The sequence below is a fragment of the Meriones unguiculatus genome, chromosome 20 (assembly GCF_030254825.1).
Source record: "Meriones unguiculatus strain TT.TT164.6M chromosome 20, Bangor_MerUng_6.1, whole genome shotgun sequence".
NCBI classification, from domain to species: domain Eukaryota; kingdom Metazoa; phylum Chordata; class Mammalia; order Rodentia; family Muridae; genus Meriones; species Meriones unguiculatus.
The window spans coordinates 38,374,688-38,395,179 of record NC_083367.1 but is presented as its reverse complement, the minus strand read 5'-3'; the positions used below and the strand labels follow the sequence as shown (position 1 = coordinate 38,395,179).

Below are 20,492 nucleotides of genomic sequence, written 5' to 3'. Positions count from 1 at the left end.
GTCCCAGTTTATTTCTAATATCAGAGATCAGACCTCTACTCTTGCCTGATGCGTCTAAAACAAAAAGGGGGAACTGTAGAGAGCTGCGGAATGCTGTGCCTTAAAGATGGAGCTGGTTTCCGCCTTCCACCTTCCCGATGGTGAGTGCTCTCCGTCACAAACAACTCCACATTTGGCTAAGGCCGAGGATCTGGCTTGCTTCCCTGTATGTGGACCTATCTGCATTGCCCACATGGGACGCTGGGCTTGGCTACCCAGAGGCTATTTAAGCTGTGGGCTGGCTTTCCCCAGGGTCCAATGATTGTTCAAGGTTCCTGAATAAACTGCATTGAAAAAAAAAAAAAAGAAAATGGACTCTTTTAACTCTTGAACTAAAATAAACCCTTTCCTCCCCAAGTTGCCTTTCGTCGTTGTTTTATCCTGGCAACAAAACACTAACAAGGACAATTATGTAAGAATAGATTAAATTACCTGTTTTTAATATTTATATACGATGTTAAAATTTATAAAAATCCCAATTACCTATAACATTTGTGCATACTAGGTCTATTAGTTGCTTTTCGCTTACTCTGATAAAGTTGCCCTGACAAAAGCAACTTAAGGGAGAAAGGTTTATTTTGGCTCACTGTTCCAGGATACAGTGTATCCTGACATGGAAACCCTGGCAGCAGGAGCTTGAGCTAACTGGTCAAGTTACATCTGAAATTAGGAAGCAGAGCATGATGGGTCTCATGCTCAGGAAGCCTTCTGTGCAGGCCAGGACCCAAGGCCAGGGAGTATGCAACTTCCACCTAAAGCTAATCAAGATAATCTTTTATGGGTATACCCTGCGGCTCATCTCTAAGTGATTCTAGATCATGCCAAGTTTCTAATCATTATTAACCATCACACCAGGCAGCTGCCTTACACATTCTAGGCAAGCATTTTACACTGAGTTATTTGCATTTCCCACTCTTGGGTTTCTGAGACATGCCCCTGGCATGCAACCCAAGCCACAGTGGAATTCTAAACTCTCCTGCCTCCTTTTCCCAAGTGCTGGGATTGCAGGCATGAACAAGCTCTATTATACAATGATTTTCTTACTTTGTCACAGTTCACTTCTTTTCAATGGTATTTCAAAGTGAATGGATTTTTAGGATGTTTCATATGTCTTTTTATTTGGGTTTGGCTTTTACAAGTTGATGTAAATAGAACATTTCAATGCAAGCAATAGTTAAAGGATAGAATACACTTTTCTGGAAACGAAGAGGCAAACATAATATTGTCTTCCTCTGTGGACACAGTCTAAAGAGAAGACATGCATTTTTTATTTAAGAAGCACTCACACAGCTCTTAGCATATGAGATATTTTAAGTAACTTGCAAATGCTAACTTGGAGAAGTATTAATATGTGATGAGGGCTTCTAAAGAGGGAAGTGTGAGCTGGCAAGATGGCTCAGTTGGCAGAGTGCCTCCTCTGAAGACTCATGTTTTGATTTCCAGTACCCAAAGAAAAGCCAGCTCATTAGCCACTTAGCCCAGCCAAATCCACACAGCCCAGGGTCAGTGAGGGATTGTGTACAAAATTAAGATCGAGGGTCCTGAGAGGTGGCTTGGCAGTTAGGAGTGTTGGTTGCTCCCTTAGAGGACCTTGTTCAGTTCCTAGCTCCCACAGGGCAGCTCACAAACATCTGTAACTCCAGGTCCAGAAGATCCAACACCACCTCTGGTCCCAGTGGGCACCAGACAGGCACATACATAGTGTGCATACGTAAATGTTTTAAGTGCAAACACTTAAAACATCTTTAATAAAGTCAAGCAATAGAGGAAGACACCCAAAGTTGACCTCAGGTTTCTCTACCCATGCAGAGGCACTCATGTGCCCACTCTTGCACATGTACACTTCACACACACACACACACACACACAAATTTAATGGATGAATAGAGGCAAGAAGTCATTGCATTGGTACTTGGATTTCACCCTAACTTAATAATAGGGAACAGCAGGGAAGTAGGACAGTAGAATAAGGCCACAGCCTTCTCTTATTCTCTCAGTTCTTCAGAATATGACATTTGAGTGGAACAAGAGAGCAGTCACATCCCTCCAGGTCAGGATGCTGGTCTACTGAATCAATCATTTTGGTCCTAAGAGGTTTTTGGGTAATGTTAGCCAGTCTGATGTCTGACTTGGAGTGGTAATTTCTTTGTACACCTCTTCCTTCTTAAGCCTGATTGTTGCAGCTGCTGCTGTTGGCTGCTTCCAGACTACTCTAAGAGAAGCTAGTGAAGCCTCTCTCTTTGAAGCTTGCTAGTGGAACTGGACATGGTAGTATATATGCCTTTGGTCCCAACTCAGGATACACGGAGAGATGGATCTCTGTGAATTCTATGCCAGCCTGGTCTCCATAGTGAGTTTCAGGTCAGCCAAGACTATACAATGAGACTGTCACAAAAAAAGAAAAGCAAATAAAGACAAAGCTTGCTTGTGGAGAAAACAAGATGGCTCTGTGGTGATTGCTTGCCACCAATCCCAAGAACCTGAGTTTGGTCCCTAGTACTCACATGAAAAGAGAACCAAATCCGAATATCCTCTGACCTCCATTTGCACACTCTGAAATGCATTGCTCAATTGGACTTTACTTAAGTATTTGTAGGAAGGGTTTTAGTTTCTCATTTTTTGTTGCTGTTTGTTTAGTTTCTGTTTTACACTCTAATTTTGCCCTTTGAAAGTTTATCAACATTGCTATTGCTTTTCAAGCAGTTTTCCTCTAGAACAGTTTTATTTTCTTTCTTTCTTTCTTTCTTTCTTTCTTTCTCTTTCTTTCTTTCTTTCTTTCTTTCTCTCTCTCTCTCTCTCTCTCTCTTTCTCTCTTTCTCTTTCTTTTTTTCTTTCTTTCTTTGTATTTTAAACAAGTTTTACACTGTAGCCCACGCTGTCTTTGAACTCCTGCTTCAGACTCTCGAGTCCTGGTATTACAGGCATAAGCTACCGCATTAAGCTAGAAATGTTATTACCCCCAGTAAAATGGATTTAACAGATTTGCTTCATTTTATTTGTTTGTTTGTTTGTTTGAGACAGCCTGGCTTGGAAGTCTATGTAAACCAGGCTAGCCTCAAACTTACAGGTATAACCTGTATCTATATATAACCTTATACATATAGGTTATACAAGTATAACCTATATCTATATATAACCTCAGGAGTTCTGGGGTTAAAAGCATGTGACCCCACGCTTTGCAAATTTAGAATATAGTGTCTGCCTTTTGAAATTACTTTAGAAGCTGAGTCAGGAGGATCTCCAATTTTAGCCTAGGCTACATTTTGAGACCCTGTCTCAAAGGGGTAGAAATCACTGCTTTTGTACAGACTTCACGGTATAAATCAAAATACAGTTTGTGTTAAAACAGAGGTTAATGCAAGAGGGAAATATGAATATTCCATATGAGCCAAACTTAAATGTTTTAATTACATTCATTTATTAGTATAGGTACATGTGTGCCACAGAACCCTATGGAAATTAGACCTCAGCTTACAGGAGTTGGCCTTCTCTTTCCCCCATATGGGTCCTGGTCCTCAGGTTTGGTGACAAGCTCTTTTACATGCAGAGCTAAGCCATCTCACCAGCTCTTTTTTTTTTTTAATCCTGCATGGGAGAGTATATATTAATCTAGGACCTTCTTTGAATTCATTTCTTTGAGAAAATTTAGGAGGTCCCTAGAATAAATTCTACGATAATTTTTTTTTTCCTTAATGTATTTGGTCTCTGTTTTGTTAGTCTTTTTCCAGGATCAAAACCTGTCTGTTGGGTTGTTCATGAGCAACCTCCAACCTATTGCTTGTGTGCTGTAGGTAGGCTGCTCCACCCCAAGCTTAGCTGTCTAATCAGGTTTGCAGATCTGCCTATGTCAAACAAAGTTCCAGATGGATAAGAATTACACTTTTGACATGTATTATAGGGCGTGTCAGGTCTCTCAGTGAAATTTCTCTGTGCCATGTCAGTTTTCAAATGTACTATACGTGTGTTTTGTTTCCAGGTCCATACTGCGGGAGCTGGGCTGTTCCCAAAGATCTCTGGCTGGACTCAAATGAAGTGACTGTTCGCTTCCAGAGTGGATCTCACATTTCCGGCCGGGGCTTTCTACTGGCCTATGCCAGCAGTGACCATCCAGGTACAACAGAAAAGCCATCAGGCCTATCTGCCTAAAGGCTCCTTTTTTACTCCTTATCTCTTTCTCTGGACGTAATTGTGATCTGAGATGCAACAGTAACATATGAGGACAAGCTGGCTGTGGGGGTGTAGGCCATCAATCCCCGAAGTCCTGTGCAGAGACGGGCTGATTTCTGTGATTTCAAGGTCAGTTTGGTGTACGTTTGAGTTTCAGGCCAGCTAGGGCTATGTAGTAAAATTGTGACTTGGTGGGAAACAGAAGAGACTGAGGACAGAGGGGAACTGCTTGTTTGTAAGTAGTTGGTCCTGTACTGAGGCATCTTAGAGCATACGGTGAATGGATATAGCAATGCATGTGGAATGGAGTAAATCTTGTTCCCTGTGAGCCTAGAGTGACACATAATTTGGGGAAATCCTTCTGACCTTGCTACCGTCTGACTTCTCAGAAGCCCTTCCCCAGCCTCCTTCCTTGCTCAGGAAGCAAACTTTTTAACTAGTGACCATGTCCCACATTAGCATACCAGCATGGAGCCACAATAGGGTCACAGGACAGCCAGACCATGGGTGGGAGAGAAGGGAAGAGAACGTGAGTGTTGATGAGAAGGAAACTGCCAGCTCCCTCCTTAGCCTCATCTGGGGTAGAGTCATCACCATGTAACCCACTCCCTCATTATCCAGGGTCACAAGGTGTCTGGTGTTCCTGCTGTCAGTCCCCTTTGGCACAAATATGTCTGGGAGGGGACATGCCACTCATTTCCTTCATATCTGATTAGATGTGGCTGGCTGTCGTGGCCAGTGTTCACCGTATTTTGCTCCTTAGGATTCTAGAATATTCTCTGTGATGAGTTTATTCTTAATGCATTTGGTGTCTGTTTTGTTAGTCTTTTCCCAAGATCAAAACCTGTCTGTTGGGTTGTTCATAGTGAGCCACCTCCAGCCTATTGCTTGTCTACAATAGGGCTGCTCCACCCCAAGCTTCAGTCTCTGTCAAACAAAAGTCATGAAGAGAAAGCTATTGCCAAGAGTATGGGATATTTGGAGAACTATTTTGCTGGTGTATCTAAATATGTTTTCCTGTAAAGACCTTCCTTTTTATATACTTGCTCCTGATTGTTGATCAAGACTAATGCCACGTCAGTATTCTAGGCAAACTGTTCCTCTGTCTTCGAATGTCACTGGCTGAATTAATGTGTTCTGGGAGCTGGGTATGTCACTCTGTTAGTGAAGTGTTTGCCCGTCCAGAATTCGTGGAGCCTACGTTCTGTTTCCAGCACCACATAAATCCAGTCATGGGGCCACACACCTGTAATCCCAGTACTCAGGAAGGAGAAGGGAGACAACTACACCATTTCAGGGTTGTCCTTGGCCACATAGTAAGTTGTATTGTTAAGCCTGGGCCAGCCTAGGCTACCTCAGACCCTGGAGAGAGAGAGAGAGAGAAGAATAACAAAGCAAAGGACAAGGGAAAAATGAAAATGTTCCTGGGAATATTTACCATGAACTGTGGTGGGATTTTTAGTGGTTTTCTTCCTACCAATGGTATTATGCACAATGATACCTGCATATGTATAGTGATTATAGTTAGAAGTAGATTCTGTTATTGCTCTCTAGACAGTAGCATTGAAAAATCACCATCGGTGATAGGAAAGAAAAAAGAAACTGATTAAATACTGGTGACTGTAATCTCAGATTTTATTTAGTTTTAGACAAGAAAACACAAATAACATCATCATGCTTTCAAGGTTTTCTTTTTTTATACCAAAAGACATATTTAGAAACAGGGCCTGCTTTCTATTCACATAATGATTGTACTTCTCTTTATTTATAATAGATTTAATAACCTGTTTGGAACGAGGCAGTCATTATTCAGAGGAAAAATACAGGTAAATATGTGTCCTAAATTATTCATTTATAACAATAAGGAGTATTTGAGATGTTCCAAAAAGGCAGAGTGTGCAAACCTTTTTCACTGTAAATAATTGAGGTTTTATAGGCCAAAAGTCCCTGTTGGACTGACTCATGCAATCTCTGTTGTTGTTGTTGAAGCAAAAAAAGCAAAGGTAAGTGATAAAAACAAATAAGTCAGCATTATAATAAAGGTTTGTTAATAAGAGCAAGCCCACCGAGGCTGGAGAGACGGCTCAGCAGCTAGGAGTACACACTGCTCTTGCAGGAGGCCTGCGTTAGGTTCCCAGCACCCACCTCAGGAAGCTCAAGGATGCCCACAACTACCCACAACTCCAGCTCCAGGAGAACTAATGCTCTCTTCTGATCTCTTTGGGCACCTGTACTCGCGTGCTCATGCCCATACCCATAGAAAATACACACAGATACCCATGATTTAAGATAAAATATTTTTTTAAATTAATTTATTATGTATACATTGTTCTGTCTGTATGTCTGCTTGCATGCCAGAAGAGGGCACCAGATGTCCTCATAGATGGTTATGAGCCGCCATGTGGTTGCTAAGAATTGAACTCAGGACCTCTGGAAGAGCAGCCAGTGCTCTTAACCCCCGAGCCATCTCTCCAGCCCCAAGATAAAATCTTAAAAAAAAAAGCATCAGGGTGGCAATGTGGCTGAGACTGAGCGTGGTGGCACACTCACTTGTATTGCTCTAGTCATTGGTAAATGGAAGCAAAATGTTCAGTAGTGAACCTGAGCTGTATGAAACACACACACAAAGAAGCAGGTTGTATTTGGGGCTTGGTCCATAGTTTGCCAATCCCTAAGTTCTGCTATATTATACCAAGGAGCCACAGTTGAGTATGGAGTATGCTGTTTCCCTGGTGGCTATTTGGAAATGATATATATATATATATATATATATATATATATATATATATATAATTTGTTTGTTTTGTTTTTTTCAAGACAGAGGTTCTCTGTGTAGCCTTGGCTGTCCTGGACTCACTTTGTAGATGAGGCTGGCCTCAAACTAACAGAGATCTACCTTCTGCCTGCCTCTGCCTCTGCCTCCCTGAGTGCTGGGATTACAGGTGTGCACCACCACGCATCCTTATATATTTTTGTTATATAATTCTTCATGGAGGTATTAAGCCTACAGAGAATAAGGATATGAAGTGTTAGTTCAGCTTAGTTCAGCTTTACTTTAACCATAGATCTGCTTAGTTTCTGATACACATTTCCTTCCAGCCATTATTGAGGTGATGTTGTCTAGAAGGAATGCCCAACCATAGGGTTGTTCTTTTGGCAATTCTTTGTTGTGTGAGGCGGTCCCAGGCCTTGTTGAATGACTCGAGTCTCTGGATTTTACTATTCACATGCCAGCTGTGACGACCACACTTCATGTCTTCTGTAGAAGTCAATCCAGCAGCAATAACAGAACTGTAACTCTAGAGTGCTATCTTAATGGCCCACGCAGCCCTCTGTACCACACACGTAGGTGGCTCTGGTGATGTTTCAGCATTCCCACAAGGTTGTTTCTGTTACATCCTGAAAAGGGAGGCCCAAACACACTACACTAAGTCACTACACTAAGTGTGCTCAGGGAGTTAGGCTTAAGAGCCTGTGTGCTTAACCATCTCAGACATTTGAACATTCTCAGTGTCAGTTTTTGATGTGCAGAATCGATTCCAGCATTACCTAGTATTAAGTCTACGAGAGAAACGTGTGAAATCAAATGTTGATTTGTAAGGTTATCGTTTAACCTGTGAACTCAGAGGCTAACAGCCTCTAAAGTATTACCAACCACATGAATTCAGTATTCTGGTGATAGAGCCCTTGGCGTCATAGAGAAGGAGGATGTATTCAAGCATACTCTGTAGCATTATGGTGTCAGATTGGTTCCATTGCAGGCCAGCCATTCTGTAGTGCTTAAAGTTGTCCACTGATGCAGGCCAGCACCCCTCACCACATAATTCTGGAATACAGAAAGCTTAGGAAGCTCTTTGTTACTCATTTGATTGTCAGCTTATTTGACAGCAAAATTTGACTGCGTTAGCATAAGGCTATTTAGTCTTTCTGCATTTAACTTACTACAGCTATTCATGCATTCTGTGTGAGCTGTTACAGCTTTTGATTAACACCTGGGCTCCACGGGGAGTCTTACATTATGTGCATCACCAGCACCATTTCCGTTTTCTGCAATCCTAAATGTTCTGACACTTGTCTGGCACTAAAGGCCCTGCCGAGCTGCAGGAGGTCGTTTGTAGTTCTAAGTTCCTTGATTACTGCCATACAGGCCCTTAGGAAAGAACTATGAAACATTTATTTGGGTGGTGTAATTAGTTGTCATTACATCATAATTTCCTGAGCAGCAAGAGGAAAGTGAAAGGAAAGGGGGGGAAAAACAGCTGCTATTTTAGAATCTGTCTCTGGCATCAACCCTACACAAAGACCATAGGCATCAGAGGAATGCTGGTCAACCCTGAAAACATACAGACAAGTAACATCAGTGAGGCCAAGCAGGTTGGGTTCATGTCTTTAGGACTATATGAATATACATATATGTAACAACGGCTAATGAAAAATGAAGCCGTGGGTTTGAAAAAAGACCAAGAAGGAGGGACATGTAGGAGGCTTGGAGGGAAGAAACGGAAGAGGAAATGGTGTGGTTATATTATAATCTCGATGAAAAAAGAGAAAGAGACAGACTGATGGACTGTCAAGTAGTGTACATAGAAATGGGCAGACAGCATTCATCTTCAAAGCTGTCAGGGGTTTTATACTTTGTGGTGTGTGTGTGTCTGTGTAGTGTGTGGTCTCTGTGTGTGGTGTGCGGTATATATGTATATGGTGTGTGTATATAGTATATGTGTGGGGGGGTGATGTATGGGTATATGTGTGTAGCATTTTTCAAAGATGTAAGTGTTGTCCTCGATGTGTTGATGTTTCAAGAAACTAGAGATGAAAGAGATTGTATGCAATGTTCTGGATCAGGTGGATAAGGAGACTCCGAACAAGTCACCCAGCCCTGGCACTAGACCTTTCAGCCACTGTATCTTCTGTGATGGGTTTCTGGAAAGCTCCTTGAAAGATGAGCCCTGTTTTAGTATTTGTTTGTTGTGATTATGTATACAAACATGTAGGTCAAACGTGTCTTTGAACACATGCTCCTCTCCTCTCAGGCTTCGGATTAGTTGGGGTTGCAGGCTTGTATGATGAGGCCTGACTGAACCCTAGTTTTAAAATATTCCTTTTTAACTGTAAAGGTAGTTTATTATTATACAGAGTAGTGGTTTCATTACAGTAGCCCTAGTAACTGTGTACTTGAGCTATGGCAAGTCTGAGGCGAAGGGTACCGCAGGTGTAAAACACGGCTCCTGGTACTAGAAAAAAACAAAGTTAAATTATCTCCTTGATTCCTGTTGTTTCTCATTATATGTGGAAATCAACAGAATTTAGGTAAATTATGTTAAATGTATATTATTAATTAATTTTTCCTGTTTCTTTTTACCTTTTCTTTTTTGTTTGTTTGTTTGTTTGTTTGTTTGTTTGTTTGTTTGTTTTGAGACAGGCTTTCTTTGTGTAACAGCCCTGGCTGTCCTAGAACTCCTATAGACCAGGCTGGCTTTGAACTCAGACAGATCTGCCTGCCTCTGGCTCCCAAGGTCTGGGACTAAAGGTGTGCTCTACCACTGCCCAGCCCTCTTTTTACTTTTTCCAATTATAGCTACTAGAATATTTAAATTTACACATCTGGCTTCCATTGTATTCCTGTAGGAGAGTATAATTTAGGTTATGAGCTATTGTAGCATATGAACATTCAGGAATGTTGCTTTTTGTATTCTTTTTACCCATCCAAACATAAAATGTTATGTATTGTAAACATTTCTTTTAATAAGAATAGGGTTGTACTATATAGGTAAATTTTCCTTTTACCTTAAAAATATTTCTTGATTATCTTGGAATTGATGTACATTAGCGCAGCTGCTTTAAGACTTTAATGCTAGTGATGAACATTACAGGAAACAAGTAACTTGTGTAAAACTTGTCTCCAGGTTAACATTTTAGATTGGTTTTGTGTTTTCATAAACCAACTTTTTCATTTGTCTTTAAAGCAAAAACATTGATGCCGACATCATGAAAGAGGAAAAAAACTGTCTAAATTGAAGTATAGTTTAGTGCTTTTCTTTGGTTTCAATGTAACTCGATAACATTTAAATTCTTTTTTTCCAGCAAATTCTGCCCAGCTGGTTGTAGAGACATAGCAGGAGACATTTCTGGGAATATGAAAGATGGCTACAGAGATGTAAGTGATTAGGAGTAAGTGTTGCTTGCTTTATCTGAACTAATTGCCAAATCAAAGGAAACGGGATGCAGAATGTGACACAGATGCAGACTTTGCTTTTTCATGAGACGGTGAAATGCAATAATTTTCAAACCAAAGTTGTCTATGGATCTGTTCTTATTTCCAGCATTTCCAGTTAAGAATAATGGAAGTGAAATGAAGAATAAAAATATTTTTAGCGCCTAAGAAGTATTATTCCATTGTACGGGTCAGTGTTCTGTATCTGAGATAAATCTCCTGTAAGAATATAAATGTTTGCTTAGGTCTCACATTTTGTCAGTTTCAGCTGGGTCTGAGGTGGAGCAGTGTATCACAGAGGAGTGTGTGGTAGAGCAAGCTGCTCACCCAAGCATCACTGGGAAACTGGGAGAAGAAAGGGACATTCCATGGATCCTTTCAGTGGCACATTCTTGGTGGCCTAATTTCTTCCCATATAACCAAACCTCCTAACTCTTCTACCACATGCTAATAAGTGCCATGGGCTGGGCATTAATTTTGATTAACCCATGAGCCAATCTGAACACCTGTCCAATATCCACAAAAGGCCATAGGCTTGCATATTTATACATTCCTTCATTCATCTCTCCCTCTGTGTCCTTGAACTCAGGGTCTATACTTTTTCTTTCATATTTGTGTGTGTATGTGTGTTGTTAATACATATGTAGGTACACACGCCATGGCACACATGGAGGTCAGAGAACAACTTTGTTTTATCCAGGCATCATCAAGTAACAAGTGCTTCTGACCCTGAGTCATTTTGATAGCCCCAGTTCTGTACTCCATTTGGCTTCTACCCTGGAGCCAGTGGCATGGCTGGCTACACCACAGAATAAAGCCATCTGCCCTGCTCTCATTTGCTACTTCTGCCCACCGCTCCATTTTTATGTTGAAGAGGACTCTCTAGAGTTTATGTATATTGTTCCCACAAAAAGATAAATCCTAGATTACTTTTTTAATATGCCTGTCCTATTTCCTAATAAGTAATTCACTAGTTATTTCTACTTACCGGTTTCCATCCTGGCAATCTGTACTCTCTGTCTCTCTGTCTCTCTGTCTCTGTCTCGCTCTTAGCTTATATTACTACTTAAAATAGTTGAGTTTCTACTTGACTTTGAAAATTGGTTTGATTTATTTAAGATGTGAAATATCTGTGTAGTTCTGGGAAACACGTTACTGATGTATCTTTGTGCATGGGGAAGCACCTTTTACCCACACACTGCAGAGATTGAAAAGGCACTGCGGGCAAGAGAGAAAACATGACTTTAATGTTTTTTCAGGTTGTTTTTTTACTTTTTGTGTTGTTTTTTCTCTTAGCACATCCTGATTTGGAAATAGATCATAGTGTAATTTTGCTTTTTGTTTCCTCTTTCCTGTATTGCTTTTGTTTATAAATTGGACACAGGATATTCATCTAACCTATTGGACTCTATTTGTTTTTTCTTTCCTGCATGTGGGACACCTAATTTTTGACTCTTTTAATGGTCTATACCTTTTTAAAAAATATTTACATAGAGAATACTAAATGAACTAAATACTAAATGAAGTCAGATGTTGAAGTGGAGTTTCTTCCCTCTCAATGGGAAGGTTTTATTGTTGTCCTAGGGTGGTGTGTGTGTGTGTGTGTGTGTGTGTGTGTGTGTGTGTGTGTGTGTTACAGCCAAGTACTTATCTGTAGGTGCTAGCATTCAGGTTCCCTGTTACTCATCAACTGCTGGGCAACGTTTGCTTTTGCTTTTGTTTTGCACATGGTTTCTCTGTCATATCCCTGGCTGTTCTAGAACTTGCTCCATAGACCAGGCTAGCCTTGAACTCAGAGATCCTCTTGCCTCTGCTTCCTGGATGCTGGGATTAAAAGCAAGCGCCACATTCCTGGCTGCCATTCGCTTTCGGAAGCACATCTCTTTAGAGAAGTGTAATTAGTACCTTCCATGTATCTGTCAGATACTTAAGAGCTGTGTTACAGCGTGGCACCCACCAAGACTGCGAAAACATCCGTTGTCTGTAGTTGTCATTTCTTATTTATATATTTACTTAGAGACAGGGTCTCACCATGTGACCCTGGCAGGTCTGGAGCTCTCTATAGACCATCCTGGCCTCAAACTCAAAGTTTCTGCCTGCTTCTGTCTCCCAATTACTGGGATCCACCATACCCAGCTTTTTTTTTTCAATACATTGTGTATGTATGTGTGTTTATGTCCCCGTGTGTGTACTGTACATGCAGATGAATGTTTGCTATGTAGAGGTGGGAGGATAATTTTTTTCCATGATGGAATCCAGGGATCATACTCAACTGGTCAGGCATGGCACAGAAGCCTTTTATCTACTGTGGGGGTCACATCTTGCTGTCCCATCTCTCCCATTTTCTGTGGATTAGGAGTCTGAGCAGGGTTTGACTGAGCTCCCACTTCAGGATCTCATAAGGGTACAGCTGAAGTGTTAGCTGGAGCTATAGCCCCTCTGTGGCTCCCCAAGCTTCTAAGCTCACAATGCTGAGTGTTTGTTATAATAATGTTTATTGTGCCACTATACAACATATTTTGTGTAAAGGAAGTTTATTGTGGGATAGGAGGAGGGGAGGGTGCCCTTGACAGAGAGAAAAAGAGACAGAGAGGGTAAGTGAAAAGGAGAGAGAGCATGAGCTGCTGGTGCAGTCCTTTACAGCTACTACACACCTGGTGGTGGCAGCAGGTGATCACTGATCAGATAGCTAGCCCCACCCCCAAGGCAGGCCAGTGGGACTGCCTGTACAGTCAACACTGGCCACATTCAGCTACTTGATGGTCACTGGGCTGAAGATCTTGCTTTCTTGCATCTTGCCTAGTCCTGCTCACATTCTTGCCATGTGTCCTCCTAACATGGCTGCATACTTCCTTGAAGTCAGCAAGGAAGAACTGCTAGCATAAAAAAAAAAAAAAAGAAAACAGAAAGTATACCAGAAAACATTAGTCTCCTACGAATAAGGAATACAGTGGAGAGGGCTGCCATCCCACCCCTTTGCCACGTTCTATGAGTTATTAATGGAAGAACATCACAGCTTCCTTTCTACAAGGGGCTTACCAGGAGGCAGACCCCGGGCGTTATTTTAGAATCTGCTCCATGGGAGCTTCCTGTTAGGAAATACATTCAGTGTAGCAAGTAATTTTTTTTAGAAGGTTTTTTACAAACTAAAGCATCCTGTACATCAAGAAAACAGAATCTGGAAAACTAATTAACTGGAGGAGCCATTGAAGTAGCAAGCATTCTGCCTTGAGGGAGACGTGTCCATGGGTTTGTTTGATTGTGACAAGGTTTCATGTAGCCCAGGCTGGCCTTGAACTTTATGTATTTTTGGCTGAGCTTGAGCTCCTGCTCTTTCTGTCTACATCTCCCAAGTGCTGGGATTACACAGTTTATTGAGAGTATGTGATCTTAAAGAAATAACTACAGAAAGCGCATTGATTCATTCTGTGTGGCCCCATAAGGCAGCAAGCAGCAGGATCAATGGATAAGCACAGAAATGCCAATTCCAGCTGCATAAAAGGAATAATTAAATAGCATAGACTACAATAGCGTGTCTGCAAAAATGTGTAAATATTACAAGCATTTGTTGGTACTAGTATGTGTGAGTAAAGGTGCCAGTGGGGTGGAGACAGAAGGGATCTTCAGAGACCATAGGTGAAGAGCTTTAGAGAGCCTTTTTGAATCCTTAAGATTCTGGGTCTTGTCTTGTCTGCACTACAGTGTAGGTTTTGGGCTTCTCCTTAAGATCTGACCACAGGACACCTTTCCTTTGGCACTTTTCTAGTATACCATTAGTGGGGTACATATGCTTTTCAATCCTCTGACCCCCACTTTGGAAGTTGAACCTTTGTTTATCATTGTTCTATTGCTGTGAAGAGATACTTAGGACCAAGGCATCTCTTAGAAAAGAAAGCATTTAGCTGAGAGCTTGCTTACAGCTTCAGACGTTTAGTTTGTTATCATCATGGTGGGAAGCATGGCGCTGGAACAGAAGCAGGGAGAGGGAAAAGGAGAGAGAAGGAGGGAGGGATGAAGGAAGGGGTGCAGACTGAGAGATTGGGTTTGTCAGGGGCTTTTGAAACCTCAAAGCCCATCCCCAGTGACACACTTCCTCCAACAAGGCCACACCTCCTAATCCTTTTATCCTTTCAAAGAGTGCCACTCCTGTATGACTAAACATTCAAATGAGCCTATTGGGGCCATTCTTACTCAAACAGCCACTGAACTTAACGAGTCGCATGTGGCAGCCCAGTGGTCACCTTTACCTCCTGAGCTATCTTGCTGACCTTAACCAATTCATTTTACAAATTCATTGCTCCCAAGAATGTTCAAGAAACTGACTAAACATGAGCTGGTCAAGGTTAACAACAATAGATATGCCAAAAATGGACAGGGGAGAGCTCATGAAACTTCACCCTTACTCAAAGATATACAGGCAACTAAAGGAATGCTGAGAGCAGGACAAATAGTCCTCTCCAGGGAAGAGTGCTTCAATTGATTAGCTCTGAAAACAAACATGAGTACCATTATGCTGAGTGAGCAGGATACACTCACACTCAAACACACACACTATTTTTCTTTTTCTCAATCTAGGGACAGTAATACTCTATGTCCCCTGTTCCGAAAGGGGACAGTGTTGTCTGCATTTCTCTATGGTTTTTCTTTTGTTATATGGTATGTTTATGATAATGACATCACTTACTGCAGAACTGACTTCTTTTGCCAAATCTCAGGTGAGAAATATGAAGTCTCTTTAAAAAAGAAATCACAAAATTCCTTGGGGTTGCCGCAACTCCAAGATAGTTGGTTATAAATTCCATGTATCTCATTGCTTCCCCAAGTGCTGTGACTCATATGTGAGAAAACGCTTCCATTGAGAATCAGGTACTCAGTGCCGCCGTGGATTTAAGCACTTAACTCCAGCAATTTCAGCGACTGAGACACAGTGTCACCGCCCTCCATCCTCCTGGTTTTGGTATTAGCTCTGGGGAAGATGAGAGCACAGGGCTCCTTTTATTTATAATTATCTTTTTAGCTCCAGCACCTACTCTGTCTGTTGCCTTCCCACCCACATCTGTTCCTGGGAACCTTTGGACCAGCTCACCCTACAGTTCTTGTCATTCTTTAACTTCCCATCAGAGCCAATGCCATCCCCCACCCCACCAAACCTGTCTTAATCATAACCAGTCAGTTGCTCTTGCTTTGCTGAATTTGTCTAAGCAGCCTATAGCTGGCTGAAGGCTCCCATGAGCAAGTGGCCCAGCAGTCACAAGCTTTTGGGCTCACTGAAAGGATTCCAAAAATGAGATAAATGAATGCTGGGATTTTTTTTTTTTTTCATCATTTCACGTGGAACTTTCTGGTGCATAGAGCGGCTGTCAGCCATCTTGGTTTTGACGCCATACGAATCAGGGAATTAACATGAAGCTGCGGTACAGTAGGCTCACTTCCTGAATAGTGCATAGGTTGTCTTCCACCTTGTTTGAGACTGTGCTTATAAACCAGCTCTGAGAGACTAGGTCCATTATCTTTTTGTGCTTAACAACCCACCCTGAAGTCAGTGGCTTGAAATAGCCAACATTTTATTTGCTCATGAGCATAGTGAGCAGTTTTGACAGATGTGTAGAGGAATGTTATTCCAGCAACATGGCTACTCTGGCAAGAGATCATATCCAAAAATATGATCTGGCAGAATGCGGATATACCCTGGAATACAATATGACCTGGCTGGAATACAGATACTTCCTTAGCACACACCTTTAATCCCAAACAATGAAGGGAAGGTTAGTTTGTAGAAGGAAGCACCCATGATTGCAAGTAACCTCTAATTGAGAAACAGACAAAGTGATAAATCAGAGAAAAAGTTGAAAGGATGAGTCAGAGATAGGAGACGCCCAACTTTCACAAGAACAGGACAGAAAAGAGAGGCTACTTAAGAGTAGTGAGGGAGAGAGAAGAGAGGTTTGTTTTTTTTTACTAAGAGTTTTTTAGTGAGGTTTTTTTGTTGTTGTTTTTACTAGAACAGTTTTACAGAGACAGGTTGCAGAGAGAACAAGCTAGACACAGGTAAAGACAGAATAAGCAAGAGAACGAGAAGGAACAAGAGAACGAGAAGATTAAAACTTATTGCCAGAATTAGTTTGAGTCCAGGCAGAGCAATTCAAGAAGCCAAGAGAACCCAGTATGAGTCAGTCAGATTGGAGAGTTTGGGCCAGAAGTAGCTGAGTTGACCCATCCAGAGAGAGTTCAGACAGAGCTAGAAAGACTTGGGAATGGTTCTCATCTCATCCCCTCATCTGAGGAAATAAAACAACATTTACACAGATGGGTTCTTTCAGCTCCGCTAGTCTGAATTGCTCTTGAGACCCTGAAGAGTCCTTGTAACTTCACTAGCATGTGTGGTGGTTGGCAGGACCTTGCTAATTGCAGCAGAACAAGGCAAACTCCTTGACTCTGCTTAGATTTTATATCCATGGAGAGGCATTATTCATAGGCTGGGTACTAAGCAACCAAAAATGGAAAACTCAGCAGGTGTACCTCTAATCCCAGCACTCCAGAGGCAGGGACAGAGGCAGGCAGATCTGTGAGTTTGAGGCAAGCTTGGTCTACATACTGAATTTCAGGATAGCCAGGGCTAGTGAAACCCTGTCTTGAAAAAACAAAACAAAAACCCCAAACAGTAGAAAAGTCCAGCTTTGTCTTAAACTTGTAGTTCCGTGAATGCTGAATGACCATGTCACTGTATTTCAGACCTCTTTGTTGTGCAAAGCTGCCATCCATGCCGGGATCATCGCAGATGAGCTAGGTGGCCACATCAACCTGCTCCAGAGCAAAGGGATAAGTCACTATGAAGGAATCCTGGCCAATGGTGTGCTATCTCGGCAGTAAGTACTTCATTTGTTCTGAGAGGCCATAATTAATTAATAATTATAATAATTAATAATTAATCAGCCCACAGTTTTGAAAGGACAGCAGGGATGTCAAGCGGTAGTCAGCTGTGAAAATATATGTAACAGGGCTATCAGGATAACTCAGCAATTAAGACCACTTGTTGCTCTACCAGAGGACCCAAGTTCAAATCCCAGCCATCTGCATTGGTAACTCACAACCATCTGTGATGCCAGTTCTAGGGCATCTTCTTCAGACACTGGGAATGCAAGTGGTACATGTACATTGATATACTTAAAAAGTACAATAAGTAAATCTTTAAAAATGTGCAAGAGTTTCAACAGCATTTATGGTCTGTATGTGGAAAATAAATGTAGCAATAAAAGAGCTTCCTGGTTACGCTGCCGTGTAAGTCAAAATATCAGACATCTGAGCCTGGGTGTGGAAGAGTGCCCAGCTGCATCCGTGGGAGAGAAGTAAACCTTCTGGGTTTTTATGCGTTCAGTAAATTACTGAGATGATCCCCAATTTTACCTTATACTGAAGAGGACAGGGAACTGAGATATTTATAGAACCACTGAGTGCTCCCCACCCTCAAAGATTCCTAGAGACCATTTCTTGAGGAGTTAAAAAAAAAGGGGGGGCACAGCGATTGAGAGAGAGAGACAGAGACCAAGCAATGGCTTTTATTATGTGTTGGCAACTTCATGTGATAATGTCTCAGATTGCTTCATGAGGCGGGGGTATGTAAACTGATTTAAACATTTCAAAGTAAGCTTTGTACACATTCTGATATCCTTAGAGTTTAGGAGACATGCAGAGCTGCTAATATCCTAATAATGTAAGCTGCTCCAAGGTGCAGGTGCCCACACACCTGAGTGGCAGTGATGAGAGGTGGAGAAGGAGGCTCCCTGCTGATGGAGAGTCAATGAGGAAGATGTGCTCTGGAAAGGCTCCAGCTTTCCACCCACCCATCCTTCATTCTTACTTCCCCCACTCCCCTATTCTCTGCCTGTTCCTGTAAATGTTTCCTTGTATGATGATTGTGTTTTGGACAAGTTTCCACAGAGTTTTAGTCCCAAGGAAAAGGCTCAGGATAGAAGCGCCACACACTTTGTGATCTATGTATAGGAATGAAACAGGAAATGAATGTGGAAGATATGAGGGTATCTTCCACACTCAGCTCTCTACATGGCAGTCTCTAACCTTACTATTTTACCCTGCTTCCCTCTCACCCCCCCCCTTTTTTTTGAGACAGGGTTTCTCTGTGTAGTCTTGGCTGTCCTGGACTGGCTTTGTAAACCAGGCTGGCCTCGAACTGACAGCTATCCGCCTGCCTCTACCTCCCAGAGTACTGGAGTTACAGGTGTGTGCCACCACATCTGGCTCCCTGGTCCCCTTTTTTAATTATTGTTTTCTGCTGACCCTGAACCCTTGATCCTTCCTACCCTACTGCTATAGTTGTGGGATTAGAGGTGTACACCCATTTTATTCAATGCTGAAGATCAAGCCCAGAGCTCCATCATGCTAGGCAAGTACTTGACCTCCCAGTCACTCCCCCAGCCTCCCAGACCTCTCTTGCTCACAGAAAGCCCAAGACTATATTTCACTATTTTATCCTTGTGCTGGATAGTTTTATGTCCGCTTGACACAAGCTAGTCATCCGAGAGGAGGAAAGCTCAGTTAAGAAAATGCCTCCATATGATGGCACTGTAGGCAAGCCTTTGGGGCATTTTCTGAACTAGTGATTCAAATGGGAGGGCCTAGCCCAATATGGGTGGGGCCATTCCTGGTCAGGTAGCCCTGGGTTCTGTTAGAAAGCAGGCTGAGCAAGCCTTGGAGAGCAAGCACCCCTCCATGGCCTCTGTATCAGCCCCTCCCTTCAGGTTCCTATCTGATTGTCTTCAGTGATGAACAGTTATTTGGCATAGGCCAAATAAACCCTTTCCTCTCCAACTTGCTTTTGATCATGGTGTTTCATCACAGTCTTGACTAAGACAATCCTCATAAGTGTGGGCTATCTTGCTTGGTAGGAATTCCATTATAAGCATGTATGGTGTCCCAGCACGTGAGATTCTGAAGCAAGAGGACCGTAAATTCCAGTCCAGCCTGGTCTGTATATACCAGACTCTGTGTCAGAAAACCTCGGGGAAGGGGAAGATCACATTAACAATAGAAGATAAGTTCCCATGTTAGCATAGGTTTGATGAGTCTGATGTCATTTTGAGAAGGTCCATAAATATAGTTTAGCAAAGGTGTGGGTCAACAATGGTGTTGCTTTTATAGGAAAACGCATTCTAATTTTTTGAAAACAAACAAATAACAACAACAACAACAAAACCCCACTTAAGAAGTTACAAGTAAAAACTGACTCAAAAATTCTTTTCTAGATTGGGCTCTTGGTGGCCCAGGCTCCTGGGATCAGGATTTAGAAGAAGCAGCTGGGGTTAGGAGAGAAGTTGTTCATGTGAGCTTCATGAGGCCACTCATGGATATGGTGAAAGGAAAGAGCAAAGCTTAGCGGGACAGAGTCAAAGGCTGAGAAAAAAAAAATGCCAGAGAAGAGTAGAGATGGCTGCTGTCCTGTCAAGTTCATAGCCAAACAGGCTGGCCGGCAGGTGGCTGAGGAGAAAGAACAAAACAGTTTTCCTTTTTGGGGTGGATGTGGTTACTGGTGGAAGCATTCTGGTCTAAGATAGACAATGCAAGTCCTGCTGGCTGTGATCCACAAAAGCTGGTTCAATGAGGAGAGGCTTTGTGCTGCACACAGCGATGGAGGCTTGTATTCACTGATCCCACCTGCCATGAGGTCCTATTTGCCTTCATTTTCCAGGTAGGATTTCAACAACGAAAAGAGATCACTGAGTATTCTTTTCTCACAGATACATTTTTGTTGTTGTTGATTTTTTTGTTTCAAGAAAGGGTCTCAGCCCAGGGTAACCTGCAGCTTTACTGTTAGCCAGGCTGGTCTTGAACTCCTGTTTCCTCTTCCCAAGCTTTAGGATCACAGGTATGCCATCACCATGCACAGCAGTAGGAACTGATGTCATCACTGGAATAAATGAAATTATACCATATATGAACTTTTTCTTTTCTTCCTGTTTTTTTTTTTTTTTTTTTTTTTTTATTGTTGTTGTTTTGGCTGGCTGGCTGGCTGGCTTGGAGACTTGCAGCTTGTAATGTAGACCAAGCTGGTCTCACA

General features: G+C 42.0%; 1 protein-coding gene across 1 annotated transcript in view; it reads left to right on the top strand.

Annotated features, from left to right (window-relative positions):
- The window catches only part of Dcbld1 (discoidin, CUB and LCCL domain containing 1), a 72,619-nt gene that overhangs the window by 39,764 nt on the left and 12,363 nt on the right, over positions 1 to 20,492 (top strand). The window contains exons 3-6 of the mRNA XM_021653059.2: positions 4,016 to 4,150; positions 5,981 to 6,032; positions 10,291 to 10,363; positions 17,153 to 17,286. Coding sequence (XP_021508734.1) covers positions 4,016 to 4,150; positions 5,981 to 6,032; positions 10,291 to 10,363; positions 17,153 to 17,286 — 394 coding nt within the window. The remainder of the gene's footprint in view (positions 1 to 4,015; positions 4,151 to 5,980; positions 6,033 to 10,290; positions 10,364 to 17,152; positions 17,287 to 20,492) is intronic.